The sequence below is a fragment of the Monomorium pharaonis genome, chromosome 2 (assembly GCF_013373865.1).
Source record: "Monomorium pharaonis isolate MP-MQ-018 chromosome 2, ASM1337386v2, whole genome shotgun sequence".
In the NCBI taxonomy this organism is placed as follows: domain Eukaryota; kingdom Metazoa; phylum Arthropoda; class Insecta; order Hymenoptera; family Formicidae; genus Monomorium; species Monomorium pharaonis.
In genome coordinates this window covers 16,783,212-16,809,054 of record NC_050468.1, presented here as the reverse complement: position 1 = coordinate 16,809,054, position 25,843 = coordinate 16,783,212, and the positions used below count along the sequence as shown (strand labels likewise).

Sequence of the window (25,843 nt, the reverse complement as noted above, 5' to 3'; positions counted from 1 at the left end):
TATTATATTATTAAATAAATTATTACATTAAATTTATATAAAGTAACAGAAAAATATTGTTTTTTAATAAAAATGTATTTTTTTATTTACAATAATTTTTTCAGTCGGTTTTGGGACCAATGATTCCGTCGCGACGGAACTAACCTTCGGACGAAACTAACCTTGAAAATACCCCCCTGTTTTGATTTTACTTGGAAGGAGGTAGTTCAATATAGCAGGTTTAATTAGTTAAGAAAGAATGGAATGCGACAACGACGAAACGCATAATATCCAGTTTAAAAAGAAGAAGAAGACGAAACTTTTAAGGAAACGCGAAGCTTCTCGGTTTGAGCGAGGGAGAGAAAATGTCCAAGTTAGGATTCCACATTATTCTGTTTTTAATTAATTGTGTAGCATAGAACTTAGATTAAGAGGAAACTTATTTCAGGTAGAAAGTCGAGGAAACAAAGATTATTCAGAAATTCCGTGAGAGACCGGCTGGCGTCGATATTGGTTTGGCGCTCAGAGAAGCGTTGTATCTGATGTGTTGTGAGTAAGACACGTATATGTACATGTAATAAAAGTGATGGGAATTCACGATAGATTGGAGAAGTAACGCGAGGTCTATGTTAATTTAGTCGGATCCCTTTAATATGATAACTGAAGGAAAATATGACTATGCTGAAGAATACAAAATATAAGCTGAATGACTCGTACGACACCAGCATTAGAACTCAATTTAATATGGAGAACAATAAACGCGACGAAGAAACGGATGTACGTACGGCGACGCTTGCTTCTTTCTCTCTTACATTTATTATTGATATTTAATCAGCAATAAGAGAATGTATTTTACTGAAATTAATAATTGTCGCATTTATATGTCTTATATTCTTATATAACTATTTCTAATTATAGGGTCAAGTATATAGAAGAAGAATTGTCGAAGCGCACGAGTAAAACTAATAACAATGCAGCGAATAGTACGAATAATGATAAGGGATCATATTGCTTGCCAGAGGAAACAGCATTGCGCACAGTACTGGACGCAAGTTAAGCGAGAAAATTTGATGAGATGCTTTTGACGACTTGATTTTGGTCTAGCAGCAGAAATATCAGGCGAATTACATTGTTAACAGTAACTTAGTAAGACATCTTACCTAATATGTCTAATATGCACCTCTCATAAGTTGCATTTATTTATTTTTTAACTTTGTTCCATCAATTAATTATTTTGTTTTTTTTTTCATCAACTTTTTTTAGATAGCTAGGAAGAGAGCTAGTGTAGCCACGATGTGGCTAGATTGCCTAATAGGTAGTACACGGGATATGACAAAAGTAAATTGTCTTGTTTTTAGCTTTGAATTTTCACTTTTATAGAGCTTGTTTTTCTATGGGATTTTTAAATGTGGTTATTCTCTTACATTCCGCACTACTAACACAGTGATGTGCATAAAGATTACCTGTCTATTTTTGTTCTCTTTATGTTGTCTATATTTTTTTGTCTTGTGCTGTATACAGAACACACCGTAAGACAGCGAAATTCTGTTTCTGGATGTATAACTTGCAGGAGGCTATCTTTCAGCTCCGAATCGCCGAAATAAGAGATCGAAAACCTAGATATGTATCGAGTTAGTAATATTATTGTGGACTTACGGACTTACGTTTCTTTTTATAAATATCTTGCGCTAGTATTTTAAATGTGTATTAATCCTTACGATACAATCATTATATGATATAAACTTCGATAATTAAATTATTATAATAAATTATTATAAATATAATTATACTTTTTTTTTCAAAGTGCATGTATTTGTTCTAAAAACCTAAAAATGTATGTTTATGAATTTTTACATTTTTTAAATTACTTTAAATAGATGAAACATTGATTGTATACGAGATACATATTTATGACTGTACCATTAAGGTATCCTTTTTTACATATTAGTACTGTAAGAATCTTTAACTATCAAATGTTTATTAAAAAATTCAAAAGAAATCTTTATTGAGTGTTTAAAAAATATTTTTTAATTAAATCTCCAATAGCATTAATGAATTATGGGATATTTTCGAACAAGTATTTTTGAACTGAATTTTGTCGTAGCTCGAGGGAAGAAAATAACACGCGACTGAGTTATTCAAACAGCCAAAGTACAATAAATTATGTAACAAGCGATAACGAAACGGCATCTAAACAGCGTATGACGGACGTAAAGGAAAGAGAAGAAGAGGTGGAGGCAATTTCTCCCGAAGTTTTTGATAATGAAAATATTTATTTCGAGAGAAGATTAAAGTAATCAATTTTTTGTTTAATTTCTTTTTTATTATTTTATTAAATTACAAAAGATTGTTAACGTAATTTTTTTTCAGCACAAAATCGTCTTTTCAATTAAAACGTTGAAGAAGACTAATATGGCCTATAATACTGAGTATTCTATTTTTCTTTCTCTTCTTTCAAGTGATTCGTGGTAACGAACCACGTAGTAATTCATGCTTGTCAAAATCAGCCATTAAACAAACTAATCGACTATGTTATCAAGAGATACCGTCAGGCGTCAGATGAAGCGACTTCTCACCCTATGTGATTTTCTTGTTCGCCTGATCTAGTTAGCTGTATCATTAAAATAAGTAGCAAGATTAAGTGTATATTGTAACATACGTCAATTATGGAAAGGCTGAATATAATTGCAGAGTTTATTTCACCTTTTAAATGTTGCAACTGCAAGTGCTGCGATTGAAATTTCTCGGTCCCTTGTTAGTTGGTAGCAGCAACTGTCATCTCGTAATCATTATTCTACGTGCATGATGGAAAAGGTGCGATCACGTACTCAATGTCAATGTAATTAATCGCTTTATTGCAACTGATTTCTTCCGTTCGATATTTTAATTTTGGATAATAGAAGGTTTGATTATCTGTATACTACTTCTACAATTTCGATTGTATATTTCGTCTTGCGATACTAACTGAATGCACAAACTAAAATATCTACCGCTATCTTTGTCTACAGATTATTTACAATTTGTAATAATTTATAATAATTTATAACGTATATATTTTATATATTAATTATAGCATCTTATTTTTAAAGCATCTATTTTAAGTATTTTTTATCAATAAATATATACAGATTAAAATTAAACAATGTAAATCCACCTTTGTAAGATCAGTTGCTGTGCACTCGATAAAAATATTTTTTGTATTAAGTGTGATCTTTGAATGACTTCCATTAATGATAGGAGACAAAGATAAAACAACTCCATTACCATATATAATAGAATAAACAGGACTGACTTTTATGATTAGTAAATACTGTTTAAGTGCGCATGTATCTGCAAACGTAGCTAGACATGAATATGTATTAATCATTTTCTACATGTAGGATTATTTTCATTAATTGGAATCTTAATGTATGGCTGTAACAACGAACTCGTAAATGACAGATTGTAAATTTGATTTTATACACAGATTTTAAATTCATATAATTTGTATGAGACAAATCTTTGGTCTTCCAGAATGGAGATTTAAAAAAGGGACCGTTTGATTACATTGCAATTACTTACAGAATTTACAAACATAATGAGAAAAAGAGCAAAAACTTACTGCATATAACTGCATAATTTCTTCTCTTGTATACATTTTATTTTGATTAAGTGGTTTGAACCGTATTTTTTATGGTGTCTAGCATCATATAAAAATGGACCTTTAATTGTATCCAAATCGTGAGTGCCAATAGATCAGACTACGTTTTCTTCATATATTTTGATGCAATTTATCTTGAAGATCAATAAAACTATTGTAAGAATCGTGTCAAAGTCACATCTCCAAACGAGTTATAATAATAATTGTTTTCAAATGTAGTTTAAATCGATATAATAAATGTCATAATTATGAAATACCGAGTTCATTATTCGTTTAATTGATAGTAATGCAGCTTATGTTAAGTACTGTGATATTAAAATGTGACTGATAATAACAATGTTAAGAAAGACTACTGGATTAATATTTATCATTACTTAAAAAAATATTAATGTTATTAAAAATTAATACGTAAATACATATATTAATATATAAATTATACATAACATATTTAGAATATTATTGTTTTAATAAATGAAGAAGTAATCAACATTTAGTAGACGAATAGACTGATGCGGATAGTGCTAATAGCATTCTTTTTTCAAATGCACTTTATTATATATATAAATATATATATATATATATATACAAACACACACACACACACACACACATATATATATATATATATATATACTGACGGTTTTTAGTATTTTCTATTATCTGGCGATTTTTTAAATCGAATTTAGCGGATTCTTTTTTTAGGAGTTGGCAACACTGCAGTCCACATGATTCAACCATATATATATCACGATTGTATGTACTTATGATAAGTTATGATGACTGATGTAAGCGCGGCATTGTCCCTTTTAGTTGTTTTAATGTAATTAAAATAACTTTATAATCCTGACTTAACTGTTTGAAAAATCGAATAACAATGTCGCTTAAACAAGGTGGACAGGTAATCAAAAATTATTTTGCTCTGCAGTTCCAACATATAAGAAAATCTCTCTAAATCTAACCTCACGTTACAACATTATTATGTTGTATTTTCTAAATTAACAGTATATTGATTAGTAGGATTATTGTACATTATTTCTTTTTCTCATATTTCTATGTTTATTATGTTTTCTATGTATAAATATAAATAAATATTTCAAATTTTCATTCAATGTTAGGAAATATTGGTTTTATATCTTTTTATTTTATTTGTAACATTTATTAAGTTTATTCTCTATTGTAAACGTAGTTGTAAGTGATTGTAAAATATTGCAGTGCATAATTATTTGTTTATTTCTATTAAAATAAATTAATTTTAATCTTTTTTTATTTCTAAAACTAAAAAAAGACAAAAATTTAAATCAAAATTAAATCTAATTTACATTAGTAAAAAATAAACATACAACTGCATCTTACAATCACTTATGATTACATTTACATTATTATAGAGAGTAGTTTTTAATGTCTATATTTATAATTGTTTATAATGCCTTAATGATATTCAATTATAAACAAAATGTGATTTAAAATCTAAATAAATCAAAATTGTTTTATTTATGCATCATATTCAATAATGCACAAATTATTTTAGCGATTATATTATATGCCAAAAATAAGTCGATGGAGTAAAGGAATTGGCGCAGAATTACCACAAGAATTTAAAAAGTTTTGGAGAGAATGGAAGTTGACAAAACCAGCTGCAGTTCATTATATTAAGCAGGAAGGCACTTATGTGAGAAATGAAAAAACTGAAAAAGTGTAAATATGTATATATATATATATATGTGTGTGTGTGTGTGTGTGTATAAATCAATTTTTTTCTTTCTTTATAGTACATAATTGTTATAATGATTAAATACAAAAGTATAAAATAATAGTATATATACATACCAATCTTATTTGTGACAATATCAATATATTTGAAACAATTTGTTTACAGACAACCAGTACAAAATATACCAATACCTCTAACATATCCTAAAGAGATTGATGATGGTATATGGGGAGGAGAGGCCATTGTTCAGGGCTTTAAGAAAAAAGGCGTATTTAAAAGAAGAGTTCCACATTTTTGGATACCTCATCTAAAAAAATCTGTTGTCTATAGTGAAGTTCTTGACACACATATGAGAGTTATTATTACTGAGAGAGCACTCAAACTAATTCATGAAAATTATGGATTTGATCATTATTTATTGAAGGTGTGTTAATCTTTAAACTAACAAATAAGGAAAATGAAAAAAGTACACATATTGCAAAATTTTTAATAGATACATTATACAAGACTTCTTGTTACTTATAGACGCCAGCCTGTGATCTGAGATCTCTGCTTGCTTTGAAACTGAAACGTCAGATACTTATTGCATTAGCAGACAAAACTTTATATCCTAATAATCCAGAAAAGCATACAGAGGTGTATGCTAAGTACGAACAATATCTTTCAGCTGTAAGAATTTTGTATATAAAAATTATATTTGATAAAAAATATACTTGTTCCAATGTTAACAGCTGGCAATTCATACTGTATTGAATACGTGTATAATATTAACTTTCAGTATACGAGAGAAGAAATAGAATGGTATGGTTTAACATACAAAGAAGCCTGTAAAAAATGGTTAAAATTTAAGGAGACAGAACCACAACCTTTGAAAATCAAATATAGATCAGAATTAATTGCCAAACTCAAGGAGAATAAAATTAAAGAAGCTGAAAATGTAGACGTATCACCAGAGGAAACGTATGTAACTATATTTGTTATAGCTTTCTTATATTATTTTCAAAATTAATATGCGAAATTTTTTACAGGAGTTCTTGGTTAAAGAAATTAAATCCTTTCTCCAAAAATCCGAAGACCGAATAGGTAAATTGTGTTATAAAGAATATTTTACATTATATTAATTTCTTGCATATTGTAAATTTTCTTTGAGATACATCTCTAAACAATCATCAGTACTAATATAATTAAAAATAAATAGATTTATTACTATCAAAATATAATTTATATTCTTTTAATGAATATTTAATTTCCAAAATATGCAATGATAATAGATTTCTATTGTTTGAGATCGCTTGAATTAATTAAGAGAAATTAGATTATGTATACAAAGTGTAGAAAATTTTCGAACCTTTTGAAAGAGTCCGACAACAGACAAGAATCACTTGTATACACAAAGTGTTAAATCAACCATCGCCTCTGCTTCATAAAACAAGCGCTGCCAAGCGCAGCTACGTGACGCTCTCTGCCTAACACCAATTGCTCTCGCGAATTAGCGATTTGCGTAAAATATCTTCGTGTCTCGCGAAAATCCCGGGATCTCCAATCACGTTCGGTGTCCTGGGTCACTTAGAGTGTCAAAACTAAATTTTAATTTTATTGGCAATTGACTGAAAAAGGCATTGTTCTACCGCACTAATAAAAGATATGCACAACAGTCACCCTCTGTCAATCAGCAATCGCCGAGACAGTCTGTTGAATATCCGCCAAAATCGAAAACCCGCGTCCAATAAAAGCATAAATCGAGATTTAATTTATTCCGTGCTGTATTTTACCTGAAATCAAAGTTTATTTTTTATTTATATCGAATAATAGAAAAGTTAAAAAGAAACGAAATTCAGTGATCACGTTTTACGATAAAACCCTTGCTGTCTTGATTCCTCGGGCATTCTCAAATATCTATTGAATTTGTTATCACACGTTAAACTTTAATATTGTAATATCTATCTGTAATTTATAATTATACATTGATTTATTATTTATTGTAACTGTATATATTTTTTAATTAAAACTAAAACTAAAATATTTGATTACAAAAAATCGTTATATAACAAGATTATACACAAAAAATTGCAATTTTATCCAAGATATTTATATTGATACTTTTTTCTTTTTTTACTACAATTAACCCTTCGAGTGTACACTTCCGAATCTTAAAGTGCACATGAGGATAAATTGACTCCAAACAATTTTTTACTTATCTCAAAAACTAGATTTTTGGAAAAAATGTTAAAACGTTTTTGTAAGGAATATATTTAACTTTAAAATTGCAGTTAAATTTTTGTTATAAAAAAATTATATTTGAAATTAAAAATGCACAAAAAATATAATTTTACAAAAAAAGCTTGAATTTTTTTAAATATTAGGAAAATTTTTTTATAAAGGTTGAAATACTAAAAAATCCTTAAAAAAAATAGATCTAGGAACACTTCTTTTTGAGATAGATGACAATTTTGGAATCAGAGTGAACACTCGAAGATTAAAGATCATTTATTTCTAAAATTATATTATGATATTGAGCATTCTAAATCGCCATCTTTTGGTAGACAATCAAGCGTCATGGCGACAGCTCTCGCAATGTAAGTCATCGTTCCATAACTTCCACTGGGTGCAGTGTCGTAAAAGTGTTGACAAATATATGCTGCTCCTCCACAAAGGAGTGTTCCCATGGCTGTCATCTCTCGTTGTTCCTTTGGTTTTGCACAACATAATGTCGCATCTCCGTTGATAGTCATCTACAAATTTCATAATTATCTTTTAATTTAAAGATATAAAAAGTTAATTTTTTTAAATATGATTATTCGTTTATATATTATTCACATATATTATAATTATTCCTATATGTTCCTAATATTAAGCTATTCCTAATGTCCTAGAATCACTTTTTTTTTACTACACATATTTTTGGTTACATATTTTTTCTCTAAGAAAAAGTTCAATAGTTTTATAACATAATATCGTTGCATCACTAACATGACAAATATAAAATGAAAAAATACCTGATCTTCCAAGAAAATAGCGTTTGCCTTATGTACTAACTGTTCAACCTCAATCAGACCACCTAAAGATGGCACAACATTGTATTCAGTCACTAATGTTAATACCATTAAAGCCTCGACGATGAGTTGACGATATTCTGGCTGTGGTATAGTGTTCAATACAGTTTCTACAGCCAATGCAAATTTCAATTCACCAGATGTCATTTCCTGTGTAAGATTTTGAGGCAGTACTCTTCCTTCAATTGCTATACCATGACACTGTAGAAAATAATAATTGTAATTATAATTTTTTTAGAATTAGAATGTTGAAAACTTTAGATGTTACATTTATATTATATTATTGTATAGCGATTTGTCAACTTACTTTTTCGAGTACTTGCCAAACACGCGGGTAGAAATCTCTCGGTACCCTGTTCAATGCACCATCTAATCGCCGCCTTCGCAACCATTGACCTTGTCGATCTGCTTCTGCCTCAGCATTATCAGTATTCTGATCAGAGGTTAATAAACCACCGATTTGAGATTTCTACAAAAAAATTCAATTCTATATATATTTGTTAAATTTGATAATAAAAATGTAAATCAAATATAAATATTTAGTTAACTACATTTTATGTATAAAAATTAAATAAAAAGATTTAAATGTTTTTCTATACTGCAAATCAATATATTAATTGTTAAAACTTAATTTTTACTATAGTCGTGTTTATATATTTTACTGACAGTATTACCTTGCTGATTCTACTTGACTTGCAACTAATGACGGAAAAGTTACCACGGCCAACTGCAACATAAGTACATATGATTGTCATATATAAATATTCTAACATATATTTTCTTAAACTTTTAATTAATCGCAAAACAAAAACATACCACTACTAATAGCAAATTCTTTTCCGCTCATAATATGATGCAATAAAGTTTTCATCTCGAAAGGGGATAGATTTAACAGGTGTTCAGAAGCTTCTTCACCGGTGCATATTAATGTTCGTGACAGTTCTGTCGCCATAACTTGTATGATCAAACCGATGCGTAGTCTCAACATCTCGAGAAATAGTTGCGGTTCCGTTCTAATAAACATCGCTAAATAAACGAGTAATTCCTGTGTCAACATAGCAGTCGACTCGTCGTCACCGTACGCTTGATGGATCAGCGCTCGTAGTTCGTTCTCTGGTAAAGGCGCGACTATTGTGTGCTCGTTACTCGGTGGCATACCAACAGTAACTTGCTTTTGTCGTACTAATAGATCAGTAACTGCTTTTGCTAAATCCTCCACCCTTTTACCCAACATACCCGCACTATGTCGTACAATACCCCACATTTTCTGTTGACAGGCCTTTTCGTAAAGACTCTTTAACAAATCCTTCACTAAAACGGGATGTCCCTCTTCCACTACGCCCGTGTCAAAATATAGTCCTTTTGAGTCCACCTGTGTAATGTTTACATATGTGGGGTGACTAATAAGTAATGCACATTCGTGCAGCATGAACTTATTATAGCAAGGAGGCACGCATGAACTTGTAATCGTAAATAACCTTTTGCCATGGTAGTCAGTTTTATTCTTTTCTATACAGTGGGTGTAGATTGATGCGTATTAACATAGTGTTATGTGATGAGGATCAAACAAAGTTAAAACAATGCACAATCATTGAATTTTTAAGTTCATTTAGTACAGTAAATCTTTGAACCATTAATTTCGATTAATGTAAAATTAGATATATTAAAAGTGAAATTCGTAGTGGAAAATTAGTTGACTTTCAGGTAATAAAATTTCGGTAATAAAAATCACCAAAAACAAATTGATCAAATCATATTTATAAAAATCAGTTTAGTGTACTTTCATGAACGATCTTTTCACTATCCTTAAATTGCAATAAATTTCAGTTAGCATTACGTTTTTAACTTAAAAATTCAATTACTGCATTTTTTTTTATTGCGTTAACATAGCTTTGCACGCGTTAACATGATGCTATGTTAACACGTGCTGAATCACTATAAAGAACCATTAAGGAAAGGAATAAATGTTTTTGATTGAAAATTGCGATTACAAGTTTATTACAAACGTGCATTGCTTCTAGCTGTTACATATTTAAGCTGCACGCGTGTTATTTATCTGCCACTCCATGTAAGCGTTATTTATACGGAGCGACTTTCCACGCTTGTCGTTCTTCCAGAGCAAATTTCTGACCAACAAATTTATTAGTATTAAACTATTTACACGTTGCTAATAAACATTACAAAATTGCTAGCGTCTTTTATTCGTTAGCATTATTAGCGTTTACAATTTTAAAGTCGTTGTGACTAGTGGTTGCTATATGAATAATTTTTATAATCAAACCTAATGAAGAGGCATGCGCCAAGCATACGCGCAGTGGAACTAACCTGATAACTATCCAGCAAAAAAAATTTTATAATGATTTAATTCTGTAAAATTCTATAAAAGTACATATATAATTAAGTAATCCTTTGTATAATTATACGTAATTTAATATAATGCTATTTACTTCTTCTACATCAATAACAAGCATCGAATCGCTCACAATTGTCAATATTGTAACGAGCAATTTTTTACGCTAGTACTGTTTGTTTGAAAAAGGCGATAAAGTTGATATTTATTCATAAACGAATAAAAGTTGCTCCGTGTAAATAACGCACATATAAAAATAATCTTTATACCATTTTAATGAATTGATAAAAAATCTTGTTCTACAAGATTAAAATGAAAAAATGACTAACAATATACTGCAAAATATCCCCTTGCTCTTCAAGGCTTTCCGTTTCGCGTAGCATAGACAGTAATTCCTCCACTTCAGTCTCAGCATACTGAGTCTCTGCTATTGTTCTATGTTTAGTTTTGGGAGAATTTTTCCATGGTAACAGCTCATCTGTTGGTGATGGTGTGCGTTCCATCGTCACTGGCTGAGTGGCGTTGAGAGACAAGGTAGTATCCGTCACTTCAATAAATGGATTTGCAATTAGAATAGTAGAATGTCTACGGTCTTCCCCTGCCATTCCAAAAATTTCAGCTGAAATAAAATAAATTTTTAATTTGTGTAAATTTTATGATACTATTTGGTGAATTAAAATATCTGTTAGATAGATAAATCTGTGTGTGTGTGTGTGTGTATATATATTAAGAAATTATATGTACTGTAAGTATCCCAGATAGCACAGAATATTTATCATAAATATTCATAAATATTTTACAAATTTATTTGCAAAAAATATTTTTTAAAGATTATATAATTATTTTTCATAAACCATTTAGAAATGATACAAAAAATATTATTAACAATATATAGAATATATTTTTAAAACGTACTGAAAAATATTTATGGTATATAAACTCGAAATATTTTTTATATTCTTTGATAATAATAGTATAAATATTTATTTTAAATATTTTCATAAATATTTAATTTTTAATTTTTTTATATTTGGCAAACTCGGACATAAAAATATGTACAAAATATTTATCATTCATATTTTTCCTTCTAATAAATATTTTATAAATATTTTGTGCTATCTGGGATATGTAAAGTATGATATAATTCTCAAAGACAGTAACAATAAATCACACAAAAATTTTTTAAAATAAAATTCTTTTTTTTTTAAATTAAATAGAGAGATTAAACAATACAGTGTTAATGCACTTACATTCTTGGAAGATTGTAACAATCACAGCAGTAGGAAGATATTGCATTATTGTTTAAGGATCCTCTTTAAAAGACATACAATCAGCACACAGTTAGAACATGAAAACCACTCTATTTGGAATTTTTAATGGGACAAATGTTGCTTACGTTCGACAGCTATGGATCGTGTCTTTTTTATCGCGCCTTTCACGGACATTCTGCGCCGTAGATTTTTGCCCGTACGTATTCCCTGTACATGCTTGTTGAGAAGTCCTGTACGATGAGGGAATGATCGCACTAAGTGTTCCTCCAAATATTGTTGAATCTTATAAACAAAATAACATATATTAATTAAATAAAAAAGATTTCACATACATACCATTTCAGCTATGTATGTGAAAACTAGAAATATATAACATTAAATAAATTTATAAGACAAAAAACATATTTAACATTAAATTAATGCAAAAACATTATTTTGCAAATATTCTCTGTTAATATATGTTACATATTACAATTTTATTGTTGTAATTACATTATTTGAATTCTATACCTGAGGATTTAATTTATCAGGTCGGCCATCTTCGGAACTTCCCAAGAAACTAAGATTCGTAATACACGATGTACTCAAGAATTCGTTCAAATTTCCCAATGTTACTCTAGTACCGTTGATATAGCCACTTTTAAGTTTCTTCAAGGTGGTTATCATAGCTAATGGTATTTTACCTTGGTCTAAAAAAATTGTTAATTAACTTTAGTAAAAAATCAATAAAAGATAAAGATAAGTGCTTTTTTACACTGAAAACAATAACTTTTATACAGAACATCACAAAATTTAAGCATAAAAGTTATAACAAAAGATCATAGAAAACTAGATAACATTAATAATTATTAAAATTATAATTATAATTATAATTGATGCAGTTTCTTATGTCATGAAAAATTTTAAATTAAAATTTAAAAAATTTAAAATTTGATTAACTGTATATAACTTTACACGTTTTCTATTATTAAAATATTTTGCATAATTGATGTTAGCCAAAAGTATACACTATATCTACTATGTACACTATAGATAAGCAGCATTTCAATGTTAATTCATGATTTATCCAAATTTGTATTTAAAAATTTACTCGGGATAAAAAATTATTCGTTTTTATTACTTATTTCTTTACAAACTTTGCAATTATATTTTTATATTCGAATTTTATAATATTCTGTACATAACGAATTCTAACAATTAATTTCACGCTAACACTATATTACACGTATCCTATGTAATCCTATGTACACTATATCCTATGTAATATCCAACGAATTTTTTGTTGTAGGATGAGATCTAAGCTTCCGACGAAGCCATACCTAAATGATCATGAGTAGCGACAAGGGTTACAGTTGGTCTGCCGAGCATTTGCTTCCAGTTGATTTTGAGGAAGGCCAAGGTGGCTGTAAAAGTGCTCACAAGCAGGTCGACGTCGTATGTTGTGTAGTACTCCTCCGTGTCAAATTTCTAACACATGCAACACACGCGCATACCACCAAACACATAATAAGCCATATCAGGATAATTCAGGATAATTATTTTGCTTGATGCTTGAAGATGAAACAATCTTGCCTCGAATATTTTGCTTTTCTCGCACTGTACAAAGCATCTTCAATATCAATTATGCTTATTTTTTTAGGTCCAAGTATTCAAGTCATGTTAGTAATGGAAAGAAACATCACGTGAATGAAAACTAATTAAAAGCTTATATCATAACTCTCTATGGATATTATATATTAACTTTAAAATTATGACTAAATTTAAATCATAAAAAGAATTTATATTGTACAATGAATTATTTTAAAGCCTCGTCTACAATGAATCATTAGTCGTTGGTCGTAAGAAATTTAACCAATCATGTCCGCTTATTCTTCTCTAATTGTAAGATCAACTGTAATTGGCTAGATTTTTTTACAACTAACGATTTATTGTAGACGAGGCATAAGGCATATGATACATTATATATATAGAACCAAGATACTAAATTCAAAAGTTCAAAATTATTTAAAGCCATAGAGAATTAAATCATTGTTAAATGAAACCATAACAAAAACAAATGCATGCAAGCCAATATTTATTATTGAGAGCGGACGGTCACAGTATTTGTAAAAAAACGATAATCTTACGCAAGAGATTCGTCAACATTTTTAAGAATATAGAAGCCACAAATTTTGCCTAATTATGACAATTTCAACGGACTTTAGAAAGCCTAATGTACCTTCTAGAAGAAAAAAACTAGGATTTTGAAATCGTTAAATTACCTAGATGAATATTCTTGAGGGGCATGACCACGAGAGGCCGGCCCAACATATTCTGCCAACTAGACTTCAAGAAATTAATTTCACCTTTGAATATGTCAATCATGAGCTCATAGTCCGATGCGATGTAGAAGCGGGTCATATCTGTCAACTAGTCAATTCAGTGCGAGAACAAGAGGAAACATAAGAAAAGAAGATACAAAAAGATGGTAAAGCTCACCATAAAGTGCGGATATTTACCTGTGGTGTGAACGCGAATATCTTATCTTGTAAGGAATACAGTTTACTGGTGCTAAGAATTCCTACGTCCCTTGACTTACGCCCAGATAATCCCAACTTCTTGTTGCGTCCTGAAAAGCAAAATATTATAAAACATTTTATTTTATATCTAAACTGTGCTTTGGTAAAATATATTTTTAAATTCGTGGTTTTGTTGTACCTAAATATGTGTACAAATGACTGAGAACTTTTGCAGGCTGTACTTCAATCGGTGCAACCTCTGCAATTGTTTGTACATGAATATCGTGCTGTGCAATTTTTTCTCTAATTTCTGCGTCTTCTGCCAAGATAACTACTTGTACTACAACATCCGGCTTTTTCTCGCTACATAATCGTCTATTTAAGGGATCTAACTCACCAACTGCAAGAAATCCCTGCAAATTAAAATAAATTATTTTTAAGAAGTAATAAGACTATCTTGTTGTATTTTATTGAATGTAAATTTTTAATAAATTGAAACAGTTTACATATACACATATACTATGGAAAAAAGAGCAATAAAAATAATTATCAAATATTTCTTTAATATTTTTAATATTTGAAATATTATATATAATATAAACTATTAAAAAATACATTATGTCTAGTAATGAATGTGACAATTTAAGAGTCGGTAGGAAGAACTATAGAGATATTATGTCGAAGACAAATTTCTATTCTCAAAATTATATTTTAACACTTTCAATATTGAGTTTTAAATTATCATTTTATTTAGCTTTGTTTTTCTGTTTGGGCACCTCAAATTATGCTCAGAATTCATTTGTTTGTTTGTTTAAAATTGTACAATGTTCGAGCTTAGACTAAAAGTATTAAGGACCAAATTGCGAAATTTGACAAAATATACTAAGCATAGATCTGCTCCATGAATAAAGTATATAATGAATTGGTCCATCATTTCTACTAATCCTTATATAAAAGTTCTTAATTATACTTCTAAAGTATTACCTCTTGCAGCAATTTTCCTAAAATATAAAGAGATTGCGCCCATTTAAATGGACATCTGCCTAAAGCTATTCGCTTTTGGCTACCAGGTTCAGCATACTCCGCTGATACATCTTCAGGTGCAACAGAGTACAATTCAGGCACTAATTTCATACCATCTTCTCCTTTGATCATTACTTCCTCTAACTGTTTGGTGCATGTCTCCACTGCTTCTTTATTACCTTGGAAGCAGTAATCCAATATTAAGTAACAAAAGAACAATGGCCACTCACATTCGATATTCTCAAACATACGAAGTTCCCATGGTTCATAATACAACCTGTTCGCAAAGACATAATCATTACTCGAAATAAATTCCATTGAGCTCCAATTTTTCATTAATTGATTAACTTATGGTTAGACTTGACAATGTGGCAATTTAATATCTTAATATCTCATTTTATATCTGGTTAACTCAAATAAAGTTCCATAGACAAAACTTATTAGATTAAGTCTAACCATAAGTTAATCAAACAATGAAAATTGTTAAATGTATAAAAGTATGCTAAATGTATAAAAGTGTAAAAGTATTTCTACTTGTTAATATAAAAATATTACTAAATAAATACCTATTCACATCCTCCTTCGGCGTTTTATATCCATCTCTTAAAAATCTTTTACAACCATAACGTCCTTGTAATTTCTTGATAACAGTTTCGCGTGTCTCAAGAATCAAGTTAGGTTCATCTACAGCAAACGCGGGAAAACTTATAATTGACAATAAACCACTGTCTAACTCTTTAGAGTTTGACTCTCTGGGCAGCATGGATTGCAGCACCGCTTGACATTTCTGTGCCTCGTCGGCCAGAACATGAATAACTGACGTAGGTCCACCTCTCGCACCAAACAGATCCAATTCATTCATTGCTTCCATTGCGGCTTTGGCCATTCCAATACTACTTGCATTTAATTCTGGCAAACCATGATTTGTTTTATCTCCTCTTTCCCAAATTCCATAGTCTGGGGTGCAATAAGCGGATTCGATATAAAATATCAAGTTTTGAATAAAAGCCACCTAAAATGACAATCAAATTAAAAGTCCGTTTTTTAAATTGTTAAATTATTAAAAAATTAACTCAAATTAAAAGTTAATTTGAAAAACATTATTTATATTAAATTAGAAATCATAATTTATTTAAGTTAGATTATCAAAACAATTATAACATAGATTTAATATTTTATATTTTAGAAATATATTTAATATTTTATTTGTAAATTAAGTGTATATGAAATAACAAAGAAATATTGTTCTTATGTGGGAATATATATTTTTAATAATCGTTTTTTTGCACAGAAATTTTTAACTTAGAAAATAAGTTAAAATGTTATTGTATTTTTAAAATAACTTAAACTTGAAGCTTAAATCATTTAAGATCAAGTAAATTAAAAGTTATTAACTTTTCAATTTTATTGTTAACTTTTAACATTTTAAGTAATTACTATTCAACCCTGATTAAATCTACCATAAACATCTATCACAAACTATCAAACAATACATTTTTATTACTGAAAAATATTGTAATTATTTAAAAAAAAAATTTACAAATTATATATTGTTAAATTCATTAATACCTCGTCCAAATTAAAAACAATCTGCAAGCCAGAGGCTGTCATTTGTGCTAAAATTAATAAATATAAAGAGATTGCATCGATTTGAAGATGTCCCCATTCGGTATCTCCAACCACCATTTGACCATTGGTAGAGCTGTACTTTGCATGCAAGGCATCATGCGGATTTTGAGTGACTTTAAATTTTTCCACTTTTTCCCTCTGCTGCATCATTGCCATTAGAAGACCTCTCATTAGCTTCACACAGCTCTGCTCAAGTTCATAAGTTTTCGCTCTATCTTCATCGGCATCTGCTATCTTTTTATAAGCCATTGACAGACCCCACACAGCAAGTATGCAGTACACGTTATCTCGTATCCAGGCATGGTCATTGTCAGCACTTGCAGGGAAAAGTCCTGTAACTGGATTCTGGTGGTTCATGATTATTTTGTGAACAATCCGTTGGTAATAGTCCAAACGGACGCCAGAGTTGCTCCTACTACGCATTTTATTGCAGTCGCTGTAAAAAAAATTACAACTCTCAGTCACACTTTATGTTCAGAGAGGTTTCTAGTCAATTCTATTTGTTTAATTCTACTTGTATGTATGTGAAATCCAAATCTTGTATCTCATTAAGTCTAATTTTAATACACTTCTTTTTATATAGTTTTATTATATATCATACTTGAAAGTTAATCACAAACTAGAGATCAAATAATTATAACTTTATGAGAAAGAAAGAGAGAGAGAAAGAGAGAGAGAGAGAGAGAATAATGCAACTGACAATATTGGAATAATTTCTTGTGTAGTAGATCTATTATCGTGAGTCACGAGACACAGGGTCAACTTGTAAATTAGTTATGATTATCATGCTTCCGGAGCGTTTAAATCACCATAACAACAGAAGTATATATGGGCATCAATTTCGAAAATTAGGGTTAAAATCATGATCATTAAACAGTATGTACCTTAGGAGCGATTGCTGATCTTTGAATCCAAAAATGATTTAAGCGGCAAATTGACGGTGTTCTGTGAAGAAATAGGAGAATCGCATTTTCTTGCGAATCAACGAAGTGACTGTAACTGGGAGTTTTAAAACGCAATGTGAAACGAATGTCAAATACGCTCGACGCATATGTATAGTCAGTATAGTATATCTATATCTATAGCATGCTTAGATCATACGAGAATCCACGCACACGTAGACACGATAGACGTAGTAACACTAGTAACGAATGAGCGCATGTCTCAGCAAGGATGACGCTAGATTACTTGGCGCCCCTATGCAATATATAATATAAATCAGACTCCTATTATAGACTGTTAAATAGAGTAACAAAAAATTGAAGGGAATACTTGTCAACTCATTTTATAAAGAAAATGAAAATAATGAATAAACATATGTGTCATTAATCACAAATCGAACAAACAATCGAACAAAATAATCGAATTAGCATATATCTTAAGAAATTATACTCGAGACAGTTTGAAATAAGATTCGACTATGAATATAGGCCTTACACGTGTGTTATGTACGATATGTCTCGATCTGCGTTCAGTCACGTACATACATACTTTGTTGCGATAAGTGTAGTACAACCAGACTCGCCACGAAGAGAGAAAAGATAACGTGAAAAGAAAAGAGATAACACAAGAGAAAGAGTCTGTTGTTTACATAATGTAGCATTTCGGATGATTTTAATGATCCTTATTAATGCTTTATCGTGTCTGGCTGCGTGTCGCTACCGGACAATGTGTGCATTGACGTCAACAGTATAACATATACTTATATGTGTTTCCCACTTACGTTTATTGCCTACATCCTTCGCGACTTACAGCCGGTAATTCCAGTTATCGCGTCTTACATTTGTGCGACTTCGCACTCGTTTCGATCGTTTCTAATAACGTCACACATTATACTCATGTTACAAACGCAAAAATCTTCCCGAATTTGTCAATCTTTAGGATCATTTGATTTTTAGCAGAGCGTTTTTTTCGTGAGAACTGATATTATCACCTAAGAATGTATAATTCAAAACATTTCAGGAATTCAAAATTAGGAGAAACTATTCAATTGCACAAAATGAGTTTTTACATCTACGAAAATAAATTTTATCATATCTCGTATTTTTTAAAGAATTTTTCAAATTTAAATTTATAAAAAAGATATCTTAATTTCTTCATACTTTATATTTGTCTGTAAAACACGAGTTTAATGCAGATGGTGCCAATTAGCTAATTTCTAACCAAATTTGTTATTAATCTGGACAATTAACAAACTGAACAATTTGTTTTTTGGGAATAATATAAACTAGCATGTAACATTAATTCTTTTTTAAAAATAACAATCAGGAAGACATTTTTGTTCTTAGAAAATTATTTTCTTTTTTTATTCTTTCTTTTTTCTTTAATTGTATTAGAAATTGTTGAAAATAGTTTATGTACACTTTGGTAATAAATCGTTAGCACATCAAGAATATGTGTATGTTTATGTTTATTGCGAAAGCATTACGAAGCTTTCACAAGTCGCTATAAAAATTTTTTCAAGATAATAAATATAGTTAAAAAGTTAAAAGTTAATAGCGTTTCATTTAACTTATATATTAGTTAATTTTTAATTTTAACTATATTATATTCAACCTTGTTCATATTTCTACGCCAACGGCGTACTATTCATCGCAGTTGCATTATTTTCCACAGTTACAATAAAATTATAGATGTACATATAATTAGACATTGGAAAGAGCTTGTAAACGAAGATTATTGCTCATGGAAATTAATCTTTGATTTTTCTCTATCATTTATTTTTTGAAGAAATTTATTCGAAAATTGAAATAATAAATAACAATAATTAAGTAATATAAAAAGTGACAATAAGTAAGATCAACAGGTAAATAATAAATAGACAAAGAAAGATCTTATATAATCGAAACTGAATTTTATTGTCCAATAATATAGAAATTTATATACAGAATTTAATTTGATATATTTTTCCAATTCTACAAATCGCGCACACTGGTATAATTATAATATAAATATTTAAAAAACATAGATCTAAAAACTACAGCTGGAATAATATCGCAAATATTATCATAAATATATATAAATTGAAGTAACCAAATTTTACGAGGGACATTACGCGCTGATTCTGTAACATCCTGTATACATTAACTTGAAAGAAAGAGAGGTAGAGAGTAGGAGAGAAAGAGACGGGGAGAAGAGAACCAGCGAAAGTACGGCCGAAACGAAGAGGCCTACACGGGCCGCACGCGCGACAGTTCGCGGCAGCCATCAGCGGTTATGGACTGACCATTGGTCGCTCTCGCGGTGTTGCGGGCGGCTCTGTTTCTTTTCCTTTTCCTCTTCCCCTTATTTTAAGTTTCATCCCGCAGGAGTGGTCTCACCCCGCCGGATTTCCCCGGGGTTCTCGTTTATGCTGATTCGGTCACGATTCGCGACGCGATATGGCCGCGTACGATCTTCCGCGCTCGTCGCCGTCGCTATTGCTGATAATTACGCTGTTCGTCGCAGCGCTAACCTCGTCTGTCAACGCTACAACAGCTGGCACATCCTCGTCGTCCAGTCGCGTGGATCCTCCAACCGTGTCGCCGTCACCGACGGTCGAGCCCGCTGGTGCAGCGGGTGACAAGAAAACATTGGTAGGTACACTGCGATGTCTGCGATCGCATTTGGTAGGTTCGCAATGCGCAAACGCGCATTTCTCATTTGCACGTGTAGAATTGCGCCGAATTTGTTCCTCATTGTTGGATTCAGGGCCGTACAAAAGTGGGGTGCGCCAGATGCATTGCAGGACCTGCAATGTTAAAAAATTTCGATTTAGATAATATGTATAAATAATATGTATAATGGTGAATGCCATTAAATATGATTAAATAATATGTATAATGGCAAATGCAGTTGTCTGACAAGAACCTTGAAATTTGATCTTTACACATCACTTACTTGTAAAGACTTTATTTGGTTTGTAGCTATAAATTTTTTGTAGTTTTTACTTTTCACCTCTCAGGTTATCCAATATCATAGTAGTAAAAAGAGGATAATTTTTATAAAAAATATTAATAAAAGAAAAATTTTAATTTTTTAAATTAAAATTTTTCAAAATAAGATGTTCGATAATTATAATTTTTTCTGCACCTCCAACATCTTGCAATTATCTTCTGTATTTTGAGTATAGAAAGTATTCATATAGCATTGAAATTTTTTACGGATATGTCAGAAATATTTCAATTAAAAAATAAAACATTTCATGAAATTTATAAAATATTTGCAATATTTCTATGACAGCTCTAAAATAGCAAAATTTGTAATTTGTGATTCTTGTACTTGGAACCTTGTAGAAAAGTTGCTGAAAAAAATTATTGAAAAAGTCTGCAACTTTTCTGAAATATTACTAAAAAGTTATTGAAATGGAAAAAACTTTTTTGAAATATTACTGATCGCAAACATTTGAACATAATCAATTTAAATATCATTTTTGAAGTATTTTAACTTCTTAATAAATTTAAAATACTTTATAAATAATATTTAAATTATCTTATTGCATAAGATAAAATAAAAATTTGTAAAGTACTATATTTGAATAACATTTATTAAGTTTCTTTTAAAAAAACATTTCTAAATTAAAGAAACATAAAGTTAAAGCATTACGACAAATGCTATTTTTTATTTAATATACTAGTACACTATCTAATCTATTAATATGATTATTGCTGTTCTATATTTGCTATACAAAATAGATATCAATCTGATAAATTATATTAATTTGTTGCTCTGACATTATCACAATTCATACTTAAACAAAAAGACAATAACATTCAAATGATATAAAAAAAATTGTAATCAAAAAGTTATTTAATAATATAATCTTTTTAGAACCATTTTGATATCATCATTTTGATGCCATAATGAATTTTTATGCTTGGATATGTTTTCAAATTTACTACTTGTGATATATTTTAGAAGTATTTCTATTGCAACATTTTACATGAGATTTTGCAGAACCCTTTTAGAATTGTACATGAAATGTGAAAAGTTTAAACTTTTCTGAAAACTTTTTGCAACAATTGATGCTATATGGGTATAAAGCAATTACAAAGAACAAAATTTTTATTTCAATCTTCTTGATTCATCATTTCCATTCTTGTTTTCCTACATTGCGCCTTTCATTTTCCTTATTCTTTTTGTTTTATCAATTTTTGTGTATTTTTAACTGCAATTCTCTCTTTTATTATCTTTTTTATTTTTTTCTATTATATTTTTTAGTTTATTTTATTTTTATTTAAATTTACTGCATTTGTTAAAAAGATATATTCTTCAAATTTTGAATCAATCTTTCTGTTCATATTTATTTTGTGCGCCTATGTGCTAATTGTGAAGTGTACAGTATTGTTTTTATCATCTTTATAATAAGTTTTGTAATAAATTTCTGCATTTAGAAATATAATTTTTATTCAATACAAAATAATTTTTTCAAGAAGTTTAAATAGGTTTTTTTTAAAATAAAGCAAATAATATATAATAAAATATTTTTTTTAAGCGGTATTCAAGTGTGGCGGAAGGAGGACCTATATTAACATCTCAACATGGAAGCATTGAAGTTACAACTGAATCTAATAAGTTCGAAGAAACGGAAGCAAGGGGGAATACACCTAAGGAGAGATATGCCAGTTCTTCTGTGGTTGGAAGAAAGGGAGTTAAAGAGAAAATAAAAGCAAGGAAAGGAGCCCCAGAAATGACACCAATGAAAAATATTGATCAGGATATGGATCCAGAGAAGGAAAACGTATTATTTAATCAAACCACATTTGAAGATAAAAAACCCATAATAGAAAGTACTTCTGTGATCAATAAAACAGTTCATATTAAATCTGAAATTTCCAACATTAGTATTTCGAAATTAAATGCCACTAATCCACGCTCCAATGATAGCTTAAATAATGGTATAAATTCTAGTTACTCGAATACAAGTTCGATATCAATAAATAGAACCACATCTCATTCAGAGATTATGAACAATACGGCGTCAAAAGCATCCTTGCATACTGAAAAACATATACCAAAACCTAAACCAACGGTAACAACTGTTGATGGGCCAGAAATTAACGAATCTATACCGCTTTCACGAAAGAAGAATCCTCCATTAGGCATGCCAAGAAAAATCGATTACATTGTGCCGGTCATTATAACAATTGTTGCTTTACCGATATTGGGTGTTGCAATTTTTGTATTGTATAGGCGCGGTCGAGATTGCTGGGAGAAGAGGCACTATCGAAGAATGGATTTTCTCATCGATGGAATGTACAATGACTGAGAGAACTGCTTGGGGAAAAAGTCTGTTCCATGAGATTATATAGACATTATGCAAGTGTCAATCAATTATTAATTTCCGTGTTCTTCCATATTCTTCCATTTGCAAACGCAAATTTGTATATGTTTTCTTGAAACAATCAGGTAATGATACATTTTGATTTCTTCTTACATAACGATATAAATGTTCAAAACGATACCTATCATTAGAATATATCAAAGATCTTGACAGTTTTATAAACATATTGCACGATATAAGGTACTAATCATAACATTGTAATAATGTATAAGCTTACTGCATTGATATCTAAATTTGCTATACAATTTTATCATAATATTGCCTTAATAATGATATGGTGACAGTTATCTACAGTAATTGACGTTAAGATTTGAGATAGATATTAAAAAAGAAGTATTGTCGATGGTATTATAACAATTATTTTGTAAATACTTTACTGCAGCTTTTAAATTTAACATTTTCTAAAGTATTATTTCTAATATAAATATATTTATATACATATATATGTTTATATACATATATTAATTTATATATATATTAAAAATGTTTTTAAAACCTATTTCTATAGATATGAAGAAAACAAATTTTTGTATAAATGTTATATTTCGAGGCAATCTTTCTTTTATATGTGAATGTATGTATCGCATTTGATACCATCTCTTACATTAGAAAGTATAAAAGAGATTTATCGAAAACCCAATTGTCAAATCCGACAATAACAATTGAATTTTTGCATAGCTAGTACTGTGTCTTCGATTCAACGGAATTATATTGTGCTTTGGAAGTGTTCCCTTAGCGAATGGTATACGCATGATTTTTTTTCGCATGCAAGAACTATAGTTTGTAAGAATAGTTTAACATAAGAAATGCGATAGTGTACGCAAATTTTACCAAAGAGTACTCGATTTATACATTATAAGTTTGTTAGATACATTTTTTGTTTGTATTGTATCTATAAAGTTATATCTTTTTGCAGGATAATTTTACAAATGTTCAATCTATTTAGATTCACTTAGTGAGGATACTTTATATAATTGCCATATACACAGGATATCAGAGCAAACACTGTGAAATATCTTCTCACTCTGTAAATATGACATAATGAAGTGTAAAATTATTCAATTTGTGTAAGACCTTTTGAGATTGCGATTTTTAAAAGCAAAATATTGCGTTTTAGACATTTAAAAGTCTATATTTTCTCAAATATATGTGAGAAAAAGCAATAATAATTATTATTTTTGTACTATGTAAGAGAAAAAATATTTACATTGTTACAAAAAATATATATATTTGCAAATCATACGAATTGTTACATTATTTCACGCATCTATTAAAATAATGTACGTCGTCATAAAAATTTTACATTAATTATGAGATAAAGAAAAAGAAAATAAAAAAAATTATATTTGTAAAGATTTTATTAATAAGCTTATCATATAGATACATAAATTCAGTAATTAGTGATACATGTTAATTACGAGCCTTATACTCGATGAGTAATCACAATGCAGAAAGAGAGCTTTACATATATGCACGCTTTACACATCTGCACACTCAAACATTAATCTTTCATTTATTTCTTATTAATATTTAATGATCTAAGGTGATTTTAACGTAATAGCTTCATATACATTTTCCTTTAAATTTAAAAATTTTCAAGTATTGTGATAAAATCTTATTCCATATGATTTAACATTATTATAGATTGTAAAATAAGACAATATATGTTCCTGTTTTTCATTCATTTTCGGTAAGTAGAAATCTTTCTCGCAAGAAACATACAGAACGTCGTAAAAATATTTTATAACAAAGATTTATTATCGGGTAAAATTATTGGTGTTAAAATAGATGTGCGCCGATCTCTATATAATCAATATGATATATTCAATCTATTTTTCTCTCAATGTAAGGAGAAATCCAAATTTCTAACATTTTTTTCTAATATTCTAATGAAAATTGTACTTATTTTTACAAAGTACAATTATTTAGAGCTTATTTTAGTTTAAATCAACCTCTAATAAATCAAATTAACGTTGACGTTATGAAAATAAATATGATAAAAATTTCTCATATTTGAAAAATATATATTTGTTCTGTAACGTTTTTATTACAATGTAATGTACTTGAAAGTATTATAAAGTATTATAAAAACACAATTTCAAATATTAGTTGGAATAAAAATATATAATTATTACGATAATAATAATAATAAATGTTTAATTTTTATTTTTGACTTTATTTTCTTTCATCATTATAAAAAAACTTATGAATTCGATTATTTAAAAAATTTTAGAAGTGTAAAATATATGATATTAAATTTTGTGTTATTGATAAGAACTTGTGCATGAATTATACAGCTTAAATATAATACATATTTTTTTTAATAGTAACACTATAAATATTATAGAAAAGTACGAATGGCGCCAA

The 25,843-nt window shown here is 29.2% G+C and overlaps 3 protein-coding genes and 1 long non-coding RNA gene across 12 annotated transcripts; 2 read left to right on the top strand and 2 right to left on the bottom strand.

The window, feature by feature from the left end:
* The first annotated feature begins 154 nt into the window (after window positions 1-154).
* LOC105832680 (39S ribosomal protein L28, mitochondrial) lies at window positions 155-6,614 on the top strand. Of its 4 annotated transcripts, none has more exons than XM_036283106.1 (11): window positions 155-352; window positions 428-528; window positions 618-756; window positions 898-1,125; window positions 2,084-2,793; window positions 4,322-4,517; window positions 5,148-5,314; window positions 5,496-5,754; window positions 5,856-5,999; window positions 6,109-6,290; window positions 6,359-6,614. In XM_036283106.1, exons 6-11 carry the CDS (start codon window positions 4,494-4,496, stop codon window positions 6,411-6,413), a joined length of 831 nt encoding a protein of 276 aa, XP_036138999.1. In that variant the 5' UTR covers window positions 155-352; window positions 428-528; window positions 618-756; window positions 898-1,125; window positions 2,084-2,793; window positions 4,322-4,493; the 3' UTR covers window positions 6,414-6,614. The 4 variants fall into 4 exon arrangements, with proteins under 4 accessions (XP_036138999.1, XP_036138998.1, XP_036139000.1 ...); XM_036283105.1 differs by having other exon boundaries at window positions 1,501-2,793; XM_036283107.1 differs by lacking the exons at window positions 2,084-2,793; window positions 4,322-4,517.
* LOC118644489 lies at window positions 1,476-4,154 on the bottom strand. The gene is made up of 2 exons (XR_004962267.1): window positions 3,134-4,154; window positions 1,476-2,981 (listed from the first exon to the last, which is right to left on the bottom strand). It is a non-coding gene; the product is annotated as an uncharacterized LOC118644489 (long non-coding RNA).
* Window positions 6,615-7,277: 663 nt separating the features above from the next.
* LOC105832677 (probable phosphorylase b kinase regulatory subunit alpha) lies at window positions 7,278-18,255 on the bottom strand. Of its 4 annotated transcripts, XM_036283103.1 has the most exons (16): window positions 18,039-18,255; window positions 17,095-17,590; window positions 16,092-16,537; window positions 15,487-15,802; window positions 14,702-14,915; window positions 14,503-14,612; window positions 14,266-14,413; window positions 12,515-12,693; window positions 12,130-12,286; window positions 11,984-12,013; window positions 11,063-11,352; window positions 9,200-9,755; window positions 9,058-9,110; window positions 8,691-8,852; window positions 8,327-8,584; window positions 7,278-8,062 (listed from the first exon to the last, which is right to left on the bottom strand). In XM_036283103.1, exons 2-16 carry the CDS (start codon window positions 17,575-17,577, stop codon window positions 7,835-7,837), a joined length of 3,630 nt encoding a protein of 1,209 aa, XP_036138996.1. In that variant the 5' UTR covers window positions 17,578-17,590; window positions 18,039-18,255; the 3' UTR covers window positions 7,278-7,834. The 4 variants fall into 4 exon arrangements, with proteins under 4 accessions (XP_036138996.1, XP_036138993.1, XP_036138994.1 ...); XM_036283100.1 differs by lacking the exon at window positions 11,984-12,013 and having other exon boundaries at window positions 18,039-18,254; XM_036283101.1 differs by lacking the exons at window positions 11,984-12,013; window positions 14,266-14,413 and adding an exon at window positions 13,324-13,471 and having other exon boundaries at window positions 18,039-18,254.
* Window positions 18,256-19,481: 1,226 nt separating this feature from the next.
* On the top strand, window positions 19,482-24,825 carry LOC105832685. Of its 3 annotated transcripts, none has more exons than XR_004962266.1 (3): window positions 19,482-20,729; window positions 22,628-23,541; window positions 24,393-24,825. XR_004962266.1 is itself a non-coding variant. In XM_028194652.2 (2 exons), exons 1-2 carry the CDS (start codon window positions 20,535-20,537, stop codon window positions 23,399-23,401), a joined length of 969 nt encoding a protein of 322 aa, XP_028050453.2. In that variant the 5' UTR covers window positions 19,482-20,534; the 3' UTR covers window positions 23,402-23,806. The 3 variants fall into 3 exon arrangements, 1 of the variants encoding a protein (XP_028050453.2); XR_004962265.1 differs by having other exon boundaries at window positions 23,985-24,825; XM_028194652.2 differs by lacking the exon at window positions 24,393-24,825 and having other exon boundaries at window positions 22,628-23,806.
* The last annotated feature ends 1,018 nt before the right edge of the window (window positions 24,826-25,843 follow it).

Bases quoted from the DNA above. Each gene is read 5' to 3' on its own strand.
- LOC105832680 (XM_036283106.1), top strand. From the start codon at position 4,494: ATGTCGCTTAAACAAGGTGGACAG. The intron at 4,518-5,147 runs GTAATCAAAAAT...AAATTATTTTAG, and splicing joins CGCTTAAACAAGGTGGACAG to CGATTATATTATATGCCAAA. The intron at 5,755-5,855 runs GTGTGTTAATCT...TGTTACTTATAG, and splicing joins TTGATCATTATTTATTGAAG to ACGCCAGCCTGTGATCTGAG.
- LOC105832677 (XM_036283103.1), bottom strand. From the start codon at position 17,577: ATGCGTAGTAGGAGCAACTCTGGCGTCCGTTTGGACTATTACCAACGG. The intron at 12,014-12,129 runs GTAAGCAACATT...AATATCTTCCTA, and splicing joins ACGATCCATAGCTGTCGAAC to CTGCTGTGATTGTTACAATC. The intron at 8,853-9,057 runs GTAATACTGTCA...ATTTTTTTGTAG, and splicing joins AGTCAAGTAGAATCAGCAAG to AAATCTCAAATCGGTGGTTT.
- LOC105832685 (XM_028194652.2), top strand. From the start codon at position 20,535: ATGGCCGCGTACGATCTTCCGCGCTCGTCGCCGTCGCTATTGCTGATA. The intron at 20,730-22,627 runs GTAGGTACACTG...ATTTTTTTTAAG, and splicing joins CGGGTGACAAGAAAACATTG to CGGTATTCAAGTGTGGCGGA.